Source organism: Hippoglossus stenolepis, chromosome 19 (genome assembly GCF_022539355.2).
Source record: "Hippoglossus stenolepis isolate QCI-W04-F060 chromosome 19, HSTE1.2, whole genome shotgun sequence".
Taxonomy (NCBI): domain Eukaryota; kingdom Metazoa; phylum Chordata; class Actinopteri; order Pleuronectiformes; family Pleuronectidae; genus Hippoglossus; species Hippoglossus stenolepis.
Genome location: NC_061501.1, coordinates 2,128,916 through 2,152,613, shown reverse-complemented (window position 1 = coordinate 2,152,613; position 23,698 = coordinate 2,128,916). Strand labels below are relative to the sequence as shown.

Genomic DNA, 23,698 nt, shown 5'->3' with positions numbered 1-23,698 from the left:
TCTTCCAGATTATTTCCAGGATTATCTGCTTTGATAACAGAGACGACAGACCAGCTCGGCGGCAGAAAGACAAGCTTGCTGCCATCAGGACAGTATGGGACAAGTGGGTGCCCCGCCTCACCCTATTTTACAACCCTGGGCCTAATGTCACTGTTGATGAGCAGCTGATGCCATTTAGGGGCCGCTGGTCCTTTAGCCAGTACATATTGTCTAAACCCGCGAAATACGGAATCCAGATCTGGGCTGCCTGTGGTGCTGCTTCATCGTATGCATGGAACTTACAAGTGTTGCTCGTGTTGTGTAGACTGCCAGAGTGTGTTCAATTTATAATTGAGTTCCAAGAAATAAATATCAATACTGATATTTGTTTTTTCCACCTATATCTTGATTGTACTTGATTTTTCTTTTGTAATTGCATTTTATCACAAAAAACGAAAAGCACTTTTATTCATAAATGTGATTTAACAGGGGTAAATGACAAATATTAACCATATATGCTGTCTATATTGCTTGTTATTAGGATAAAGAAAACATCTGTTAAGTATTTTTACATAAATTGTTATTGCTGTATTGATTGAAAGACCCAATAATGCAGTGGGTCCACCAGACCCGCAAACACTGGCTGAGCGACCAAAACATGAATACCACACAAGGGTTAAGAGAAACTCAACCGTTTCCACAACAAGCAGCACTCGGTGACAGTGGACAGAACCCTTTAACAAATGTACTCATTACATGTCATCACAAATGCATTTGGATGAAGTTACCATAGGCTGCAACCGTTAAGAGGGAGAAGAAGAGGTTTGTTGCAGCTGCAGAGCAACAAACAGGAGACAATGTTCACTTTGCATTTTCCTGTTCTGCAGAAACCAAAGCCTGTTTCAGCATCTGAATATGCTGGTGAGTTTTCAAAAACACCTTCAGGCAATCTGAGAGGTTTCAGGGCACGAAAAGTAAACAAATGGAACTGAACATATTTCCTACACCGTTAATGTGGAACTTATGTGCCTGTCAGGAAATTACTGAGCTGTTAAGCAGCAACAACCTCAAAGCTTGGTACAACAACCTCCCTCCACTTGAGGTATATCAGCTGTATGTATGTCATTTGGAAATTTCTATTCTGACGAGATAGTCACTGAAGTTTGAAACAACTGTGAGCAGCAACAACACCAAACAATAGACAGACCCAAAAGAGTAATGAAACTGTATAATCATAAAACCAAAACAATGAGCTAAATGAAGCTAAAAATGATTCTAGCTATGTTAATAGAGGTTAATCCTTCATGGATTTGTCACAATAAAGAACTGATTTCTGATCGAACTAAATCATTTGATACATCAATAACATACAAATATTGATTTATGAAGCTTGAAGTAATTTTAAAGCACAAATAAATAATATTAATCAATTAAAATATGAATTTGTTATTCCTTGTACAAAACGTAACAAGTAACTTATTCATATTCAAAATATTATTTTGTTCTTTTTCCATGATATTTTTTAGGACTGACTCAACAATGACTATTAGTTAATCTACTGAATTGACCAATAATAAGGATGAAATATATACCTTAGTTTACTAGTGTCAGGTACCTCAATCCCAAAATATCTGTGCCAATGATTACCTTACATCAAAGTTTATAGGTTCCCTTTGTAGAATTTAGTGGCATCTAGTGGTGGAATTGCATATTGCCACCAGCTGAACAACCCCCACATCCAATCCTCCTTTTCCAAGTGTGTAGAAGACTTCAGATAACATAAAATCGTGGAAAAGCCCTCCCAGGAGCCAGTGTTTGGTTTGTTCATTCTTGAAAACATGGTGGTGCAAAGCGGCGGACTCTGTGGAAGAGGACTCATAAAGAAAACAAAACGATTTTTAGTCTAAGTTGATTATACAGTGATGAAAATCTAAACCTAATCATGAATAATACATTACATTAGATATAGCTCTCTAGACCCTGGACCTTTAATCTACATCCTCTCTTCTGGATGCTGAAGTGGGACTTTAGCTGTTTTTGTGGTGTTTATCAGGATGTGGCTTGTGTGAAGAACATCCATGTGCTGCAGAAGTATAGGCACCTTCTCCTCCCTCCTCCTGCATCTCTTCCTCCTTCTCCCTCTCATGTCTCAGTCAGTGGGAAAAGATGAATAGGCAGCTGTTGCTCCCGGTACTTCAATGACTCAACCTTAATGGAGAGGAGCTGACAGAGGGACCGGGAAAATGAAACCAAGTACTGGAAGGAGGAGGAGGAGGTGACAGAGAAAGCCTGGGGGTGAGAACAATGGGGAGAGACAGAGAGTGAGTGGTAGTGCAGAGGAATGAAAGGGAATAGGGGATAATGTGAGGGGGTGGCATGACAGGGGGACAGGGAGATATCATTGGACTACAAGCGCAGCCAACCCAGGAAGATGTAAATGTTGGTTACTCATTTACATTCATTGGCAATTTCTGTCTCTCCCACTCTCTCCTACTGTTCGCTCCTCCTCTGCCTCCAACACAAAAGCACAGGCAGAATGGAAAGAACAGTGATCTCTTAGCAGTGGTTATATAGGCACTATAACAACATTCATCTTTAACACTGTCTCTGTTGAAACACTCCAGATATATTTACACTCCACAGTCAGAATTTGTCCCCTGTGGAATAATTGGACGAGCGGTGAATCTGTGATGTAACACTGAGGCATGAACAGCTTCTGTCCAGCAGATGCCAGCAGAGCAACAGTCCTCCCACTCTGATCTATGCAGTAAAAGATTTCACTGACATGTCCTCCCACTACAAGTAGTCTCGAGCTTTGCCTGTTAACCCTTTTTTTAAAAGTCCTATCTTTTACAGGCCTGAAGAGGTAAAACGACATTGCTCCTCAATAATTGTATTGAGGAGCAATGTCGTTTTATTGAAAAACAACATCAATAATAAAAATGATTATCTCATTGGCAAATGATCTGTGTGTGTTTTCTGTCTGAGGCCAAGTGAGTAAATACATTCAGAAGAGGTCGACACAAAACCACATCATCTGTGGGAACTTTCAATTCTCATGACAATAAAAAGCTCAATAACAACCACAAACAAAAGGAATAAAATGCTTTCACGGTGACAAGATCAACTACAAGACACCTTAAAAATATCCTCAATCATATGTTTGTTTTTAAACCCAAAGAGGTCATGACAAGCAAAATCTCAAAGACGTGTAATTCTTGATCTTTATATAAAGCTTTTAGAGCTACTTTTTGCAACAACAAATCAGCTTGTCTACCTCTAGGTGGCAGTGAAGTCAAGAAAATGTGACAATATCATGGTGCTGATCATCAAAATGGTCAACCAACCAGAGGGTTGTATTCAACAGTATCTATCTATCTATCTATCTATCTATCTATCTATCTATCTATCTATCTATCTATCTATCTATCACCATGGCAGCACTTAACGCTGCTCTGAAGGAGCTGATGGTCAAAAGAAGAGGAGGCTGGTTCAGACAGACTCTTTACAGTCTGTCAATGGTGAGAAAGGAGAAAAGACTTGACCAGTCAGGTGAATACTGCAAGAGTCCGAGCTCAAAGGGATGAACATGAGGTTAAGAGCAAAAGAGAAGAAGATCAAATCCTTGAATGCTCATCCTCAAATGCAGCAGGTCGAGTCCCAGATGGTCCAAAAGGAATTGACGGAAAAGTGTGACCGGGTCAAGTAGAGGGAGCTCTCCTTTGAGAAGAAGGTAAACCACATCATCCTTGAAAAGCATAAAAGTAAATCAATAAAAGCCAGTGTCACAACTGAAAACTTGGCACTTGTAGATAGAAATCTGGAGCTCATGGCCAAGCTGACCATCCACACAGAGAACCTCCAGAGTGAGACTGACAGAAGTCAACGCTACATGGAGGAGAGTGTGAGCGGGCAGAGAAGGAAGCATGCTTTAAAAGACTGAAAGAGCAGGAGAGACCAAACACGAGATGTTTCAATATGTTATCTTAGACACTGGGAAATTCCCTTTTCTTCACTATTTTATTTTGGAGTGGTTATATTTTTTTCTACGTTTTATGGACAAAACACAAAATTCTGTTGATAATTTACAAAATTGTCGACAGATTAATTGGTGGCAGGTCTAGTATCCACAATGTGGATATTTTGAGGGGTGACCAAGATCATACTTGTTATTATACTTATATTTAACTTAAATTACATAGTGTGTATAACTTCAGAAAAACAACAACATTAAATTAAGCAGTGATTTCTATTGTTTTTAATAGACTCAAAGTGATTAAAGTTTATATTATGAGTCATGTTGGATGACACAAGTGTAGTTGGGCTTTTTGTTCTGTTCGTGTTTCCAGTAAAGATCACACAGTTTGTGGTTTACGTTTGAAATGAAGAATTGTCTACAAATACTACAAAGAATTTTCTTTGTAGTCTTTGAAGACACATTTTAACTCTCACATCTTTGTTTGCAAGATGATGTGGAAATCCAGCTCAGCCTCTCATTGGCTAAAAGAAGATGATGGCAGCTCAGAGGCTCTTTCTCTTTTCTTTCTTAGTTTCGGCCTTGAACTGAATGGATTACCATGGAACCTGGTGGAGGGATGCAATATGGGTCAGGGAAGAACTCATTTAATTTTAATGCTGATACAGATCATGGGGATGAACCAGGATTTTTTTTTCATATCAGCTGTTACTGTTAGAACAATTACTCTTTTATTGTTAAAGGCTATATCACACTGTTTTCACAAGTTATATTTTGCCTGTATATATTATTTTTCATATATTTAACATTTTTATTCTTGTTCTTTTTTATTCACCCACTGGATTACAATGACATTACAAGGAAATCTTTTCTATTCTATAATTCACATATAGCCTGTTTTAGCAGTGACAAGTGAACGGGCCTCCTCGAATCAGCTGCATCTCTCTGACAGAGAGGAGAGACGAGCACGAGCACGAGAGGGAGGGGGCGACGTATGTGGATGGATGGATGACTGGATGACTGGCGCGCGTGCGTAAACTGCGTGTTTATGCGCGCGTTGTCGGGTGGAGGCGAGGAGATGAGGAGGCAGCAGCGCACGCGAGGAGAGAAGCGCGTTCCCTGATTGGCTGTAGGGCTCTGGTACCCAGCTACGTCAAGGTGAACATGTTTACGTCGAATATGTCGAGTGAAACCTTCAAAATAAGAGTATTTTCACTCGGAATTGCGTAATTTGATCAGAATTGTTCTTTCCACAATTGCAAGTGAAAATACTGCTCTATTTTGAATGTTCTTAATACTACTGTTAATATTATTGTTGTTGTTCTTATTATTGTTATGTTTTATTAACAATAATAAATAGGTGCCTCATGAAGAGGACAAATAAAAAAACACAAATACAAAACAACAAAGACAAGAAGCAATGTCATTTAAAACTAAAGACCACAAATTATACAATACAAAATCTAAAAAAGACCTGGGATGAAATAATACAACATTATAGAATAAAAGACACACACGTAATATCAAAATATACAATCAAATAAAGGCAATTCTTAATAGCTGCGTTTGGAGGGAATTTATTTATTTATATTTATTACATATTAATTAAAAATCTAAATAAAACATCCCAAATATGCCACAATAAAACGTGAAATGTCAAAGTATTTGAACGTGGTTTTAGCTGGGACCGGAAATGCTTCGTTGCATCGTATCTATCTTGACTGGGGTCCAGAGGAAGAGGAGAGGATGTGACTCTCTCTCTCTCTCCCATGTCTCATCCCTCTCTCTCTGCTGTTGTTTGTCTCCCTCCTTCCCCGCTTCAACCGTGGACAAAAATGGAGCTCGGCGGAAATTAGCCACCTCTCCCTCGTCCTCACCGCCACCGTGTTTGGAGAATGATCCACCGGCAGCTCGTTTTGTCCCAGGTAGGTCTCCTCCTCGGCCTCCATTGTTGCTGGGTGAACGCTGGGGGTGATGCGATGGGAGCCTCGCCGTCATGCCAGCCCCCAGCGGCGGCCCAGCAGCTCCTCCTCGTCGGGGGGGGACACGCTGCGCTGAATCCTTCTCGAGTGTTTCAGCGGAATTCACCGCAAACAGGAAACAGGCGGAGGACGTCGGGTTGTTTCTGTCTCTTGCCTCCGAATGGACCACACAGGCGGAACTGTCCTCGGGCAGCACTCCAGTGAGATCGCCTGTCAGAGGAAGTCTAAATTCTGTGCACATCATCCCTAAAAGTTGATATTCTATCAAATAAAACAAGGTCAAATTTGTGATTATGAGCGATTAGATGTTTGCCGAATTAAAGCGGGACCACGGGTGAGAGAGGACCTTCAGTCATCTGCCATGTAAGGAAGACTATATTCCCCAGGGTGCCACGCAACATGAAATTCATTAATTTTCTAAATAGTGTTTGGCGCTGGAGATGCCAGGGCCCCACAGCCTTACTTGTCCTAGTTTCTCCTGATTCGGGGTCTTACTACGACTGTGAGGCTTCCCCTCGTTGTGTGGGGGATTCCCATTCCCCGAAATCCTCTTAAATCCTGGAGCATCACACCACACATGGCTGCTTTCGTTTTTGTGGCCTTTTGTTTTGTTGATAACGTGGGGGGGTAATAAACTAAATGGTGCAATTATAATTATAATAATAGTTTTATTTTATTGGTGCCTTTAGAGACACTCAGGCACACTTCACAGATATGACAACAATCAAAACACTGCAGAATATCAGGACATCAATAAGCCAATAAAATAAGTATAAAATAGAGATTTAGATGTAAAAAACCCCCACAAAAAAATATGTATTTTCCAAGGAGCAACAGCAACAACTTTTTCTGGGCTAGACGTGACTCTGAGCTACAAATCACCGATGAGTGTGGTTGTCATGTTGACAAGATGGCGAGTTGTTATGACCTACAGCTCGTGACCATTACTACAGAAACCACTCTAAATATGACTATTTCCCACTCACTATGTCTGCCATTAACACGCTCCCATCTTCTCTCGCAGTGTGTGATTTTAGTGTTAGTGTTGGTGTGAGGTTGGTCTTGTCTCCAGAACACATGCACTCACGTGGCTTTAGAGTGTAGTGGTGAACCCAAGAAGTCTCTATGTGTGTCTCAATTCATGTGTGTCCTTAGAAGGACATGGTCTTTGAACCGAAATGAGGCGGTCTGGTTTTCTTATTGCAGCACCAGCTTGTCCCGCCCTTACAGCCGTCGCCTAGCAACAGATACGGACGAGAAAAAGTTCTTCGGTTGATGAAAGATGCTGAAAAGATGTGTTTTTGTGCGCCGTTAGGTTGAGTTGAAGCCGATACTTAAATTTAAAAATGAATCCTTGTACCGTTTTCTCCTCACCTGCTGCCGCCAACAGTTCGTCAGTGAAGCGCAATGAACCCTGGGATAGGTCGTGGGCAAGGATCCACCCGGTGGAGCGTCCGTTGCTCGGGGGTGGAAGGACACATATGTCACATTTGAAGGAGCCTTGGAATTGGGACAGACTATAGTCGTGTCGATGTGACGCAATCAGCCTTTAAATGCAGCCTCTGAAGGATGCAACCTCCCAATTGAGACGCAGCTTGTGTAGGTGCTTTACAAAGACATCAGTACGAATCAACTTCTACTCATGTTACACCTGTAAGCAAGCGTCCTTGTACTGTATCTGCCACAACACTGCTGACCTTTGACACCATTTACATCATAGTGAACATACTGTAATGAAATAGAACGTTTTGCCACGTGTTTTCATCTCTATAATTATGTCCTGAGCTGTGTAGATTAGATTTGTGCTGGTGCTGGCTTTCTGCGCACATTGTGGAGATTAAAAAGAGCAGCAATTTGACTATTTTCAGTGGGACACCCGTCTCCTTGTACAGAAGATAGAGCGCTGACTCAGCACTGGGATGTTTTGTCTCACTGGCTCTGATCTGAAACATCTAGAACCAGCTGACTGGACTGTCTTCTGTATTAATCACAGAGGTTTGAAAGACTCACAAAACAGAAAGGTGTGACGATTCTTAGCATTCGCCACACTGATGCCCTGTCCACACTAATTTTGGAAGACAAAATTTTCCCTCTGTGTTTGGGCCCCTCGTCCACATGTAAACTTTGTTTAAGTCACTAAAAAGGAGATTATTACTCTTTTACTTATATAACTCTTTTACGAACACTTCCAAAGTGCACATTTTCAAAAACTCTGGTTTTCATGTGTCTGTGTGTACATGTCAAACGGACCGTTTGGGAAACAATGACTTCACAACTTACTTAACACATGTCCACTGTTGCTTTGTGTAATGAGCTTGCACCAGAAACCTTGCCCAGTACCAATAGGACAATGGCGTTCTTCTCTAGTATTTGACCAATCGTTGATGTAGACTTTATCGCCACCTACTGGCCTGGCATGCTTAATTTGAGCGTTTGTAGTGATTTTTCCGTCCCCGTCAAGATATCTAGATATATCATCAAGATATTTTTTGTGTAGACGGATATTTTTCTTTAAATGGAGGGGAAATATCTGTTACAAAATATCCATTGTTGTATAAACAAGGTCTGAAATTGCTGTAAAACTGGCACTTTTGAAGGAATGTGAGATTCTTAGAGACAAAGACTTCAACTATTTATTATTTTCATTACTCATGACGCATGATTATTTTACATTTAGTCATTGAAATGTTGAAAAAAAACATCACAATATCACAGAGCTCAAGGAGACTTTAATATGCAGTCCTATACCTAAAGATATTTTTACTTACATTGACATTAAACAGAGAAATATTTAGCAAATACTTACTTTCAGAAGCTAACAACAGCAAATGTGATCATTTGCTTAAGAAAAAACTTAAGAATTCATCAAATGATGGTGGATTGTAATCATGGTGGCAGCTGATCATGGACTATGATAACAACATGACTGCTTGATAAACAATATGCCTACTCACATATTCTGCCATTACTGGCAATAACTCCTCCATTTCAATTTTCATTGCTGCTCCCTTCATTTCTATCAGACATTTTCCTATGTCTAAATACTTTAAACGTTTACACACTTTTCCATAATTTTTTTTTATATGTTCAGTTACACACAGCATCTATTGCACTTCTGTCCGTCCTGGGAGAGGCATCCTTCACATGTGGTTTCCACTGAGTTTTCAACATTTTCCCCCTGTTAATAGTTTTTATTTGGGTTGTTTTCCTTTTGTTGAGGGTTAAGAACAGAGGATGTTGCACCTTGTTAAGCCCTATGAGACAAATTGTAATTTGTGAATATGGGCAACAGAAATCAAATGAAACCATTGTAAACATATTGAATGGGCTGTTGTTTGGCCTGTGGTGATGCTGGTTGCAACTTTCTTTCTGACATTGTAAAATTGACCTGCAATAGGACAGACAGACGGACAGACGGACAGACAGACAGACAGACGGACAGACAGTGGTTCCTGGAATATGCCAATGGTATATGTTAGTATGGCATTGATTTTCAATGGCAGAGTGGCGCTATCCCTGTAGGTCATATGATTGTGCTCATTACTCATCACAGGAAACACTGGTGGTTCCTGTAGGTTATCTGAGGACATGGACCTGTTCAATTCAGTCCGCAGACCGCCTGTTAGCGCTCTGCCCCACCCCCAACCACATGCAGCTACATACTGTAGCTCTGTTTGCCTGGTTATGTGTATGCAAACTTTATTATTACTGAACATATGGCATGTCCAAATTGCACCAAATTCGACACTGGGCTTTCTTGTTCTCAAGATATGCGTTCCACATACACACAGATTTCTGGAATTAGATGGAATTGAATGGATCTATGATTAAAACAAGAAACATGTAACTGTAACATGTCACATGGAGGAACTCAATGTTAAAAAATGTTCCCTGTGACTTTTATACTATTATATACTATGGTGTGAAATTAGTATTACTAATGCATTGATCTATAAGCAGGATTTTATTGTTGTAGTTGAATGAGCTTGAGCTCTTTTAAACTATTTTGTATCAAACAGCAAATAATGATTATCCGCTGATTATTTTCTCCATTAGTTGATTGATTGTTTTGTTTGTTAAAGTTCTGTGTTTCACAAGTGCTCAAAACCATGATCAAAGATATCCAGTTCACATTCTCTGTAGCTGCGCTGATTCTGTCTGTGCCTTTAACACACACACTCACCTAATGTCAGCCCCTGACCTGGGAACGTTTGTGTGTGTTTCTCTATGGGCTCAGATCAATGTTCTGATTCAAATAGACTGAAAGAAAAATATTTTGTTGGCATATTTTCTGATCAACTTTTAAATATTTGCATGTGTTTTTGAACATGTTTGATGCACTTCCTCCTTTACGTTCCAAAAATGTTCTCCCAATTGACACACACACACACACACACACACACACACACACACACACACACACACACACACACACACACACACACACACACACACACACACACACACACACACAGGAATTTAAATAATTTGTGTATAAAGTCTCACATCAGATTGAGGACTGTAGCGATGGTGTACAGCGGCTCAGATTTAATCTGTTCTGGGCTGCTTCCAACAATGTGTTTGTTGATGTTTTTAAATGAAGGGTTGAACCCTGTTTGTACAGTATTTGTTATAACAGTGCAAACATCAGCATAATATTTAGGCCCTGGCAGAGTGCGGAGCGGATCCAAGTAGGACATGAGTCATCTGAACCTTTCCTCTTCCACAATTGACAGTGGTTTGTGAACAGAGAATTGTTGGCTGATATTTTTCCTTGGTTTCTGACCTTGCTGCAGGGTTGTTGTTGTTTCATTGAACAGTGATTGAGATTCTCTCTCTCTCTCTCTCTCTCTCTCTCTCTCTCTCTCTCAATACACAAATGCACTGTGTTTCTTCCAGATACCTGGTAAAACTGCCAGAAAGGTGTGGCAAAAGTAGCCATTTTGGTCTTGCAAAGAAAAATTGTCTTGCACGGTTTGCATCATTTGATTGATTCTTCTTATCGGCCTCCATAGAGACCATGAATCAAACTATTGAGAAGAGATATCAGCTGATAACAATTGGTGGCTGACTGACTTGAGCATCCTTACATTTATAACTATAGATAATATTACTTTTTGGCAAATGCTCATATTTAGCTCTTTATATGAAACCACACTTCTTCAATGTATCCATCTTTCCCCATTAAATGATGCGCTGGTGGCCATATGTCTGCCTTACAGGCTTGTGTTGGACCCACCCAAATATTATCCAACCAGTTAAAAGTTAGGAAAATGGAAGATAGATAAATAGATGAATAGATGGATGGATGGATGGATGGATGGATGGATGGATGGATGGATGGATGGATGGATAAACTTGGCCCTGCGAACCACCCCCTTCCACAGCCTCTTCAGTTAATCATTTAAATCAGTTAAAAAGCAACGCTTTATGTCTTGCACTTTTTTTCCATGGCTACGCACATAATATATAGGACACGATAACAGTGGAGACGTCAACCTAACCGCTCTAAGTCCTGTTCTGTCACGGCTGACTGACAAAGGTCAGAACAGGCCCAGCAGTTATAGCAGCAGCAGAAGCTGTGACACCGTTCAGGGACTTTAAAATCCTTAGTATCTTCTCTTGTTGTTGGAGTTATAACTCGGTCAAATCTGAATAAACAGACATCATACACATAATTAACGCCGGTGTAACTTACACTTGTAAAAAAAAAGATTGGGTCATGTTTAACTTGTGGTCAGTCACTGAATCTAAGGTAACTTTACACTTCCTGTGTATATTCGACAAAATGGAACTATTATTCCACAACTAATTATAGGAGGGAGGGAGGTGGTGTCAATGTTCTCTCTCAACCCACTTAATCATATACTGTAGCTGCTGTAGTAAATATGTTTCCATGACATTTACAATGTTTTACATACTGTATAGAATTAGTAATGATTCATCGTATGCTAGTAGATTCATATATTTAATAAGACCCGGCCGGCTTTTCAAAATTGACGGCAATTGGTCAGGTTAAAGTAGCTAGAAAAGGCAAACGGAGGAGGGGATGGCTAGATTATTTTAGCAGAAACTGGAAGCAGCGTCGTAAAGAGACCCCAGTCCCAGACAATGCATGCAACCTGCTCTCTTGTGCACCCCCTGAATGGCAGCCAGTCACTTCACAGAGAGACATTCACACTGTCACAACAGGGTCATGAAAATGTTCAATCCAATTTGGATTTCTCCCACTATTCTTGATGTCTGACGATAAAGGGTTGTTGTACCTGCTTGGCACACATGCCTAATGAACCGGCATTTGGACTAGGTATCAAAAGGCAATAAAACCTATCAAACTTAATGTTGTTAAATCTGCCTTTCTTTTTCTCTCAGCCCTTCTCAGCTCAGCAGGGTGTCACCACGTTCATCCGTTGTTTCAAATTAAAAGCCCTCTTTGTTGGGCAGCTTCTGCAAAATGTATATAAGGGAAACACTGGATGATTAATAATAATACGTTGAAGCTAGACTACAATTAGAATGGTTATGAAGGTCATTACAGAGCCATAGTTCTGGATCATCTCAGGTCCAGCAGAGGCTTTTTAGTTTCTTCTACATCTGCTCTACATGTGTATCTGCTCTACATGTGCATTGAATTCATAATCACGTCGTCTTGAATGCAATTATATCGGTTAATTACGCGAGTGCCTGAGTAAGTGGGAAGAACAACTGGGGACTGATCCCTCGAGATGCCACAGCCAGCTACGACATCGTACCAATATCCTGCGATATGACTAATGAGGACTGTGGGGATTTGAGCGTAACTTTGAAACGTGTTTGTGTAGTTTTCATATGTGCCCGACCGGGCTCCTGCTTATTTGCATATGTGTGTCACTGTGCACACCGTTGTGTCCCTGAGTTTGTATGTATTCCAGCCTCTTATGGTAGTTACAGCTACAGCAGTCACAGCCACCGCTGGAGACTGTTACAAGTTTACTACACAGCAGTCATCATAGACATAATATAAGAATGGAGTCACTCTATTGACTAACGAGGGACAATAAGAAAATATTGACATGAGAGTATCTGGGAGAGTATCCGCTGTTTGCAGTTGTGATAACCATGTTTGGTGCTTTTCATTATCAATATCCACGTGTGACTTGACTTAAAAAAAAAAAAGTGTTTCTTTTTGGAAAGAGAGACAGAAGCAGTGATTCATTTAATTTTCTGATATGAATGTTTTTCTTAATTATCAGCCGGGGCAGATTGAGAACACGCTAATATAATATACTGTCCGAAAAGTATGTAATTCTCCTACAATATGTTGGATTTATGTTAAAAGTTACATTTTTGTATCTGGGATGTCATGCTGCAGTTGCTTCTGGAGAGAAATAGTTTGTAATTCATTTTTCACAACACACCCAGCAAGGTGTTGAAGCCCAGTGAGCAAGTGTAATGAGAGTCGAGGCCATGACACAGCAAGTTTTATGAATTAATTTGTGTTGTCCACAGGCACCACACAGTAAAAGGTTGTTGTAGCCACAACCGACCAGAGGTTAAAGTCCTCTGATGAACGACCAGTGTGGTGCTGATGAATACTGGCCACAAAAAGCTCTTTCATATCCGAGGTGAACCGCCTTCAGTGGACCAATCACATTTCAAACAAACGCATACACATCACCGTGTTGCTGCTAATGTTGGTTTCATTTGCAGGCTTCTCTTCCCACTGCAGCAATGCAAACAAACCATGTGACCATCGAGCGATGCACATGACAATGATGCTGTATCTGTCGCTGTGCTGTATTTGTTTTACGTTGACCATCATTAGACGCTGATGATGTCTGTTGTATATCAGCATTCTGTCTTTCTTCTGGGTGGAGGTCAAACTGTCTTTGTCTCTCTGTTTCCTGTTGTCTCTGCATCTGTGCTAAAGCTCCTCAATAATTCATATTCTTATCTAACAAAGAATAAAAGTATGATGATGATGAGCTTTTCCCCCCCCCATCCTCTAAAACGAGTGCACACACACTTTCACCTGCTACATTCCCTGCCTCTGCTTTTTGTTCTGTGGTTTGTAACACGCCACCCTTCTCCTCCCACTTCCCGTAGGTTTTGGTCTGCTTTGGGTTGACTGGTCATTATGCTGATGCAGCTCTGTAGTTTCAAGGTCAGTGCCCCCGCTTCACCCGCTACCACAATAACCCGCCACCTTCTCCTATGCATGCTCACCAACATGAAACACCCTTTGTCGTTTGTCTTTGTCTGTCAGATTTACCCACCTTTATATGTATATATGCATACATATATATATATATATATATAGTTGTGTGTTCATGTCAAAATTGTAACTGTTTTTAATAAAGAACAGTATTTTCCAAAGCAATATACTGATATAACTTTAAGCTGAATCCATACTGATGTTGGCTTTTCACTAATAGTCATATCACATGGTGACAGAAGCAAACACATTCAAATTGTATTGGGTATACCCTTTCTTCATCATCAACTGCACGCACATAGTGCTTCAGCATTTAGCCCGATCCGTCGGTGCTGGCTGAGTGGTGCCCTGAAGCTCCCGTCTTAACTGGAACATTCTCTGATCTGATCTGAGATGCCAGGGTGGAAAACTCTCTCCCCTGCATGTGGACTTCCTGGTTATGATGCTGCATCTTGCAGTGATCACAGCATCCACGCTGCACAGACACTGAACTCTTAGGTCACGCCACACGTTTAAACCATTTCTTCAGGTTTGGCAAGGTTCATGTTGACAGGTTACTTTTCGTTAACCGGTTCTATTATACTATGAACACGATAAGGTTGTGGTGTTTTATATGTTGGTTGAATATTTGGTTTCTGATATTTTATCCACCCAGTACTGGGAAGTTGATACAACAGACATTAATTATAGTTGTGTATAATTACAGGGTGTTTTGTATGAGGTAATTCTGTTTTGTGTTTTTGACTAAATCCAGTGCCAAGATAACACACTAAATGACAATAGACGTAGATCAGTATTTCTCTGACACAGTTACAAATTGATAAAAAAAACTAAAAGACACAGCCTGTGTTCGCAGGAAGGTTGACATATTTAGTATTTTTTAATGACTGTTAATTTGGGTAGCATTCTTTGGATGAGTACTAATATTTTTGCCATATGTTGTCCATTGATATGATTGTTATTTATTTGAGGATTTACTGTTCTCTCATTTGCCTTTTTTTATTTTGTCTTCAGAACAAAACCTTTTACCTTTTTATTCAGCTAAACAACTTCTTGTGGTGTGTTTTGTTGTAGAACTTGTACCAGAATAGGTTCCTGGGCCTAGCGGCTATGGCCTCCCCAACTCGCAGCAGCCAGACCCGCCAACGCTGCAAGGTTGCGGCTCGTCACAGCTACGGCCCAGACAGCTTCGCTGTGAACGGCCTGAACCAGGAGGCCTTCATGCTGGGGCTAGCGAGGTCCACCAGTGACACCGATCTGGTCTCGCCGGATGCCCGATCCACCCTCACCATCAGCTCCTCCCACTACACCATAGGTCAGTCTGAAGACCTGGTTATCACATGGGACATCAAGGAGGACGTGGATGCTGGAGACTGGATTGGAATGTATCAAGTTGGTAAGTGAGACATAACATGATGACTCTGAATGTTAGAGTTTGATACAAGATGAATTGTACTTTTTGTCTAGTTTAATGACACTAGCCTCAAAAGCTACAAGATAGGTTGACAATTAATCTTTGCCACTTGTCAATCTGCAACGAGGCAATACTTGTATTGTTTATAATGTAATCTAATGCTCATATAATAATCTGCTGATAATACAACGATGTTCGCTGGTGTAAGAGTGCTAAACCGAATCGTCTCTATTTATATAGCGCTTTTCTAGTCTGCATCTTTTCCAAGGACACCTTGTAATGCGTAATTGCAGAGACGGGGATCAAACAGCTGACCGTCTGGTTAGAGGACGACCCGCTCTACCTCCTGAGCCACAGAGCACCATGACGACATTGTTCGCCATTCACTGTTCACATACCAACAGCAGCAGTTTTGTCGGTTACAGTGTCAGAGGTCATGTGGACAAACATGGACAACCTCCATACCTTTTTCCACTTATGTTTGGTTTTATTGATAAATACCATTGACTTCTTGATTTACATTTAAATCCTTGTCTAATAACATCCCAAAATGTACATTTTTGATCCATCACTTTGGTTGCCTGCCATGGCTGGGCCAATTCACATTTTGCTGATTTCCAAGTGACGTTATAACAGAACAGATCTACAACCAACTAGAAGGGAGCTCTGTCAGTGTTTACCTCGGCCAATGCCCTATCTCGCCATGTCAATGCACTGTTTCCTATTATTTATCAGGACTATGCGGTCCGCCATATTCTAATTTGTGCTGCTCCAATTTTATAATGAACCCCAAAAAAATGCTAACCCTTCTCATAATAACATAGGAGATCTCGTGTGCTATTGTCTGTATAAGCTTTTACTGTCCGTGCAGACAGTCGGACCTCATAGTTTCTGCTGTGTGTTCCTGCAAGTGGCATGCAATGTTGTCCTCTCTCTCATGTGAGAGCTTGTCTTTCACTCTTCACTTCATAAAAAATGTAAACACGCTACAAACTACTTGTTTATTCCATTATAGAAAATATACCATCCACCTCGTTTCATACTGTCTTGATAACGGATTCAACAGATTTTTCCACATCAGTGACAGCCATCCTGGTCGTTAATAAATGCCTCGGCCGCTCCCTTTTGGCAGTCCTCAGTCAGTCATGATCAAAGTGCTAGCCTCCAGGCTGCCACAAAATCTTGTACAGAAACTACTAGAACCTACTGACCTTGGAGATCTCCTGACTTTTCATCTGCTCTTCATCTGGCATCATCATGAGTTTGACATTTTGGGGTTCAGAGGGAAATATCTTGACATCTACAGGAGACACATCCGTGGTCCCCAGAGAATTAAAATTACTTGGATCCCTAAGCTTTTATCTAGCACCAGTAGCAGGTCAAAATTGAAATATGTCCCTCATTTTGGTTGTGACCAAAATACCTTCATAAAACGAATGCATTAAATGACACTAACATGGCTGGGTTTGGGTTTTTAATCACATTACTTAGATTTGCTTCCTCAGTTGCAGTCATGATGTTATCAGTACACTTGGTGGTTAGGGCTCTTGATGTAGTGTTGTTTAAGAAATTGTTTACTGAAGAAAATTCCCGAAAGCATTGGTAAGTGCATAAAATGCAGTGTCATTAACAACTATTCCTGAAGAATCAAATGCTATTTATGTTGCTGAGTGGAATTGGGAAATGGAATATAAAATGATACGACTTCCAACTAAGACTGTGGTTTCATCAGTTTCCTCTCGTTGCAGATGAGGCTTTGTCGGAGAACTTTCTGGACTATAAGAACCGAGGAATCAACGGCTCCCACAAGGGACAGATAGTTTGGAAAATTGACTCCACCTCCAACATCATCGACTGTAAGTAATAAAAACCCTGCAAGGCAACAAGTTGTTTCATATTATATATATGATACAATTTTGCCCATTTCTGTTTGCAGTTCACATGCTCTGCAGGCTTAGTCAAAAGTAGCTATTATACCATATTATAACCATCTATGCACAAGATTTATGAATTAAAGTCACATAGTCATTTGAAAGATGGACACATTCAGTGGCTCTGTTTAAAGGTGCTGAAAATGTTGTAATGATAAGATGAAACCAATCGCTGAGCAGACACTGGCAAAGTGTAGCTACCTGTTCTAAAATAGTTTGGTTCATTTTGTCAAGAAGGGAGAAAAACCTGTTTCATGTCCACACTGATTTCACACTGGGGGAAACATGACGTCATGTGATGAGGAAACTTATTCAGTGGTCAGTTACGATGATGTCATTCCACAGAGGGAAATCATTTCTGAAGACTGACAGCAGCTCGTGCAGCAGTTTAGTGGACGTGGTGTGTCACAATGAGTTCACTTTACAGTTCACTGTTTTAGTCCAGTTTCATCACTACTCATCTCCAGTGGCAGCAAGCAGGCGTTTTCAGTTAATGCTGATTCAAGCTTTTGATTCAAACAAATGCTGCAAAGCTCGTACCACACTGTCGTGTGGTCTCTGAAACCAAACAGACAAACACAGCAGTGTTGCACTGAAGGGGTCAGATGTGAGGCAGCTTCCAGCTGTTTTCAGACACGACCTCCAGAGGATTTCCAGAGAATTTGGTCCGGACTTTCTCTGGAGTTTGCCTTTTACACATGCACAACGCAGCAGGGGATACTCTGCCCTGAAGAGTTCACATCATCACAGGCTCCTCCGGACTTTCCGCGGACTTATTACTTGAGGACTGGCCAGAGGTGCAGCAAGTTCAGAGGCTCCCAGTCTCACATTTGCACACACACATATAACCCCACTGGAGAATGTTCAGTGCACGTCTGAGAGCAGCTTTAGTTGGAAGTCAAATATAAGTGTTCATACAGTACTTTCACTACTTCTTATGATTTCAATTATACCAGAAAAATGATATCAATCATCAGATATCATTTTCCAGTTATTATGCCAAGTGGTCTTCACTATGGTGCTTTTTATTCTGTTCTATTGAAAACTACATGCTCCTTTAAGCTCTGATATACTTGCAGCAGCACGTTAACACCAGTCTCTGGAAAAGTTACAGCGTTTCTTGTAGAAGCAGAACAGAGTGAAAACGGATGCAAAAATAGGAGACAGTCACAAATGGTGCACAATTGCTGCGTTTAGGGGCGAAGGGAACGGTGTGGGGGAGTGAGAGAGACCATATGGATGCTCACGTGAAACAGGATAAATTCATCAGCATAAAACCGTGCAGGTGTTTCCATTCAGTAACACCATCCACTCTATCACAGGCAGAGGAGGCTTTTTACACAGGTTTTAGGCGTTATAGGACTGAAGCTGTTATATTAAACTGTTTTTAGCATTTTTTTTCAGGATGAAGCCTCTGATCCATAAAACATATAATAATAAAACTAATGCACTACCTATTATATATATATTCATCACACAATACTAATGTTTACATTAAGAAGCCTACAAGCATCACTGGCGGATAGAAAACAAAAATTGTCTCTGTTTTTCTAAGTTCTAGTTTTCATCTGTATTTTACAAAGAACAATTTCACATCATATCAGACAAAAACAGCACATAAAGAAACAATCAAGTTCAGAGTAGATTGAAAAGAAAAGCTGTCACAGTCACAGGTGGGAGTCAAAGGGATTGCTGAAGCTGAAGCACGGAACACATTCAACCAGTTTCCATCATCATATTCTGTTCACAGATCTGTCTTTCAAAAAACTATTTCACATTCGATGGCTAATTTTTTATAAAATAGTTTGTTATTTAATGAAATTGTAGAGCTGTGAGGCATTACTGCGGCAAATCCAAATTATCCACATGTGATCGTCTGTGTTGAACCTCAGACCCTAGACAGTTTTTTATATGTGAATATTTCCAAAATGAATTAAATATCCACTGGACCTAAATACACTGTCTTTATAGACAGAACCTGCATTTGCAGACCAATTACGCCACAGCAACGCGACTAGTGTCTCAATTCAAAAGCTCCAACTAATGCGTCCTTCCAACCTTGACCAACGGAGGCTCCACCGGGTGGATCCTTCCCGGCCCAACATATCCCATGATCCATTGCGCTTCAATAGCAAAGGTTTTTCGAAGTGGTAATGGCGGCAGTAAGCGAGGAACATCGGAAGAATCTATTTTTATGTTAGTACTCAACCAAACAACAACGGTACACATGTTAAAAAAAACATCTTTTCAACTTTCCCAATCAACTGAAGAACATTTTCATCCGTAGATCTTTTCCTAAGCGATGCCTGTAAGGGTGATAGGAAGACCAGACCGTCTCATTTCGGTTCTAGGCGGCTGTTGGAGGATGCAGCTGACGTCGGCTGCGTACACCTGGTCCTCCGAAGGATGCGGCTGCTGAATTGAGACACAGCTTCTGTCTAAAATGCTTGGTATTAGTTCCCGTCTCTTTAAGGCCCACCTCCTGATAACCAGATAAATCTGCTCTGATTGGCCAGCCGTTCCACTTCGTTGTGGTTGGTCAACCACTTCCAGCTTCTATAGAATATACACTCTTGCTTAATCTGGTTTTATTAGGGTGTGTGCCCAGCTCAAAGGAAATTGTTAAGTGCTAACTATTGGATTCAAGATTTTACCCGATCAGTGTGGTGTGGTATTTATCATTTGTAAAATAAATACGTTTAGAGCAGAGAATGTCAGACTGTGAAACCAACATGTTGATGACCCTGTGCCTCATACCAAGGGTTCAAGCTTTGAATATGCTGTTCATTGGGTTGAATTCATTTTGTCACCAGCCTTTTCAATAATGAGAGCATTGTTTGAAGAACTGTTGGATTTCTTGCTTGTCCTTTGTGAACAGCTCAACAGAACATTTAACAGTTTTGACAATGTGAGTGTTATCAAACCATTTAAGGCTGCCAGCAGGAATGATATTGTAGCCAGTGAGCTTACACTGAAGTGTCACTGTGTGTTTCCCCTCTTCTCATCAAACCATCTGAGTGTGTCTGCTCAAACAGGCAGAAAAACATGGAGATTTACTATGACCTTAATCTGCTCATGTCCCCCAAGCATTTTGCTTTTTTTGCTCCACTTCCCCTGTTGAGTCCCACAAATGATAAACGTTGCTGACTAGCTATCACTAATTACTTCAATAACATATCATATACTTGTTCATTTTATGGAAAACTGACTTAGATAACTCAGATATTTTAAATAACATTTGATTTGACCTCTGACCTCATGGCTCTCCCCCTCAACGTCAAAGAGGCTTTGTTGACATGATCATGTAAGGTACAGCCATGTCAAAGCGCCTTGGACAAAACATTTGTTGTGTAACAGGCACATTTAGAAAATTCAGGTATAAATATGTCAAATTCCCACGCAGTGTTGAAATGAAACTAATCCTTGTTTGATTTTCTCTCCATTATTGCCTCCTCCCTTTACCTTACCTGTGTGTGTCCTCCTCAGCTGAGACCCAGGTCTGCTTCAGGTACTACCACGGCGTCACTGGAGCACTGAGGGCTACAACTCCCACTGTAACCATCAAGAAGGGCCCGACACCCGTGAGTCTCACCATCCCTCCTGTCTTTATTTTGACATATGGATGTGTCTGAGAGTTGTGGGCCTTCATCGATCACTCAGTGTTGTTTGTCCAGCGTCTAGAGGGAAAAGCAGTCCAGCTCGTTAAGTTTGGCTCACTTCTGTCAGTCAGTCAATCTAGCTTAGTGGTGAGGAAGCTTAAAGGTAGGAAAAGTCAACATTTTAAGGCATCCTACTAGGTTTTTGAATTTTGAGGCAAACTCAATCTCCTAAATTTGGAAGAAAATCCCCCTATGCATATTAATTATTACCAGAGTCTGGGGGATTTAACCAGTATTCCATATGAAGATGTGAAATCTGTCACTCACTAATGAAGAGATACTGCACACTTAAATGTGTTTTTAGAGCTGTAAACTAATAATTTGACTTTACTGTGATGAAATACATTAAATAACATTACAAAATGTACAAAGAAATCTGCATTTATGGGTTGAACATGGCTCAGGGCCAAAGCTTATGTAATGTGAATTGTTTGGGACGTTGGGAAGTTAACATCATCTAATCAAAAGGTAGACACACTCCCAGCACAGCTGTCAGGGGCACCTTGGGCCACATTGTCTCGTCCAACGACATGTCAGCATGCGAATTAGATTACCTTATGTTTAGTCTATGACCTGGGGGTGGCGGGTGTTGGGGGGCTAGATGTGTATCAGAGGAGTGTCGTGATTGGGTAGGTGTGTACATTCTTCTTCCACCTGGTGCCGAAATTACCCACAATGCAACACAATTGTTAGTTGTGTTACAGTAGTGAAGGCTAATGAAGCCTGGAGCCTCTAGCTTCAAGCAGAGATGAGGTGTGGGCTACAGAGGTCTAGCGAGCCGACTTTTTATCCAACTGTAAGTGTAGAGTGTGAGCATGACTGTGTATTACTACACTCAATGTTGTATTGTATCTTGAGAATAGAAAACAAAGCTGCAGAAGCTTTTAAAGCTGCAAACTTGGGAAGGATGGATGAGAGTGGAACTGTATGCTATTTGCTCTGTACTGACACATTGCATGAAAACATCACAAATGTGTTCTCAGGATGGATAAAGGTTGTAAATCGCACGTTGACCTTTTATTGCTCCACCCAACACTTTGTGTGTCTGTTGTTGTATACATGAGTACAAGGGATTAAAGAAATGCAAAACAAATATTTCACACAGATAAATGTACACACTGGTGACATGGTGGGACAGTGGTTGCCCCACAGCAAGAAGGTTCTTTGTTTGAATCCTGGTTTGACCAGGGCCTTCCTGTGTGGAGTTTGAATGTTCTCCCCACGTCTGTGTGGGTTTTCTTTCGGTACCTCGGCTTCCTCTCTCAGTCAAAAAACTGGGTTAGGTTGATTGGAGACTCTAAATCTACTGTAGGTGTGAATGGTTGTTTGTCTTTGTATGTCAGTCCTGTGATACGCTGTCCAGGGTTTACCCTGCTTCTCATCCAATGTCAGCTGGGATTGGCTCCAGCCCCCCTACTGTTACCAGTAGTGAAGTGAGGATACTACAAAGAATAACAATATATATATATGAAAAGTTCTTTATTAATAGTAATACCCTTTGCATTTAAAACAGAAGTAAGTCTATTAAGTACTTGAGCACAGTTTCTCAAGGTTCTTGGTTTGTGGGTTATTTCTAGCATCTCAGTGAACTTTCTGTAGTTCTTTCTGGTCTTCTGTCTCCTCATGTAACTGATGCGATGATATGGAGATCAGGGCTCAGTGGAGACCACAGCATCTGCTGCAGTACTCCTTGTTGTTCTTTTCATTAAAGCTACAGCAGCTTTTTATAGCTGCTTTCAGACATGCACTGGACTCTGGAGATACTCTGGACATTCTCCGGAGGGGCTGTATGTGTGAGCGCAAATGTCAGAACGAGAGCCTCTAGACTTTCTCTGACAGTCCCTGAGTAAAACGTCAGCAGAGTGTCTGGAGGAGCTGATGTGAGAACAGGAGATCCTCTGCAAGATTCATCTCAAGCAGGTGGATGTGTTGATGATGTTTCTAACACGCCACAGAGGCAAAAATGGAAAAACAAACAAAAATAAGAATTTGTACATTACTTCCTGCCTCTGAGTGCTGCACCGCCCCTCACCTGAATGCTCCGTAGATTTCTGTGTTGATGTGATCACGTCTGAGCAGATAATCTCCGGCTGTGTAGTTCTTTTGTGAAAGGCAGCCTCCAGAGAAATTTGGGACCCAATTCTGTGGACATCCTCTGGAGTTAAACCCTGAAAACAGCTCTAAGTACTTGAGCACAGTTTCTCAAGGTACTTGTTGTGTAGGTTGTTTTAAATGTGTAGGTTGTCTCATCTCGGGGAACTATCTGCAGTTCTTTCTGGTCTTCTGTCTCCTTGTGTAACCGATGTGATGATGTGGAGATCAGGGCTCTGTGTGGGCCACAGCATCTGCTGGAGGACTCCGTCTTCTTCTTTTTTTGGGGACTGTGTCATGCTGCAGATTGAATATGGTATCTGTGATGAACCAGAAACTAAACATGGCTTAAACTATTCACAGTGCTTTATTTACAATTAGTGAAATTACCAATAAAAAAGTTAAACAATTTTACTTTTACCTATTAGCTGCAGTGGATTTGTGGAGAGAATTAGTACCACTAACACGTAAC

The 23,698-nt window shown here is 40.9% G+C and overlaps 1 protein-coding gene across 4 annotated transcripts in view; it reads left to right on the top strand.

Annotated features, from left to right (window-relative positions):
• The first annotated feature begins 5,687 nt into the window (after window positions 1-5,687).
• LOC118098903 (E3 ubiquitin-protein ligase HECW1) overlaps window positions 5,688-23,698 on the top strand; it is a 66,377-nt gene continuing 48,366 nt past the window's right edge. For 2 of the 4 annotated variants that reach the window (XM_035143157.2, XM_035143155.2), the window contains exons 1-5: window positions 5,688-5,880; window positions 14,023-14,080; window positions 15,206-15,527; window positions 17,294-17,401; window positions 20,963-21,057. In XM_035143157.2, the coding sequence (XP_034999048.2) occupies window positions 14,054-14,080; window positions 15,206-15,527; window positions 17,294-17,401; window positions 20,963-21,057 (552 nt within the window). In that variant the 5' untranslated portion in view covers window positions 5,688-5,880; window positions 14,023-14,053. The remainder of the gene's footprint in view (window positions 5,881-14,022; window positions 14,081-15,205; window positions 15,528-17,293; window positions 17,402-20,962; window positions 21,058-23,698) is intronic. The other 2 variants (XM_035143156.2, XM_035143154.2) reach the window with 1 other exon arrangement.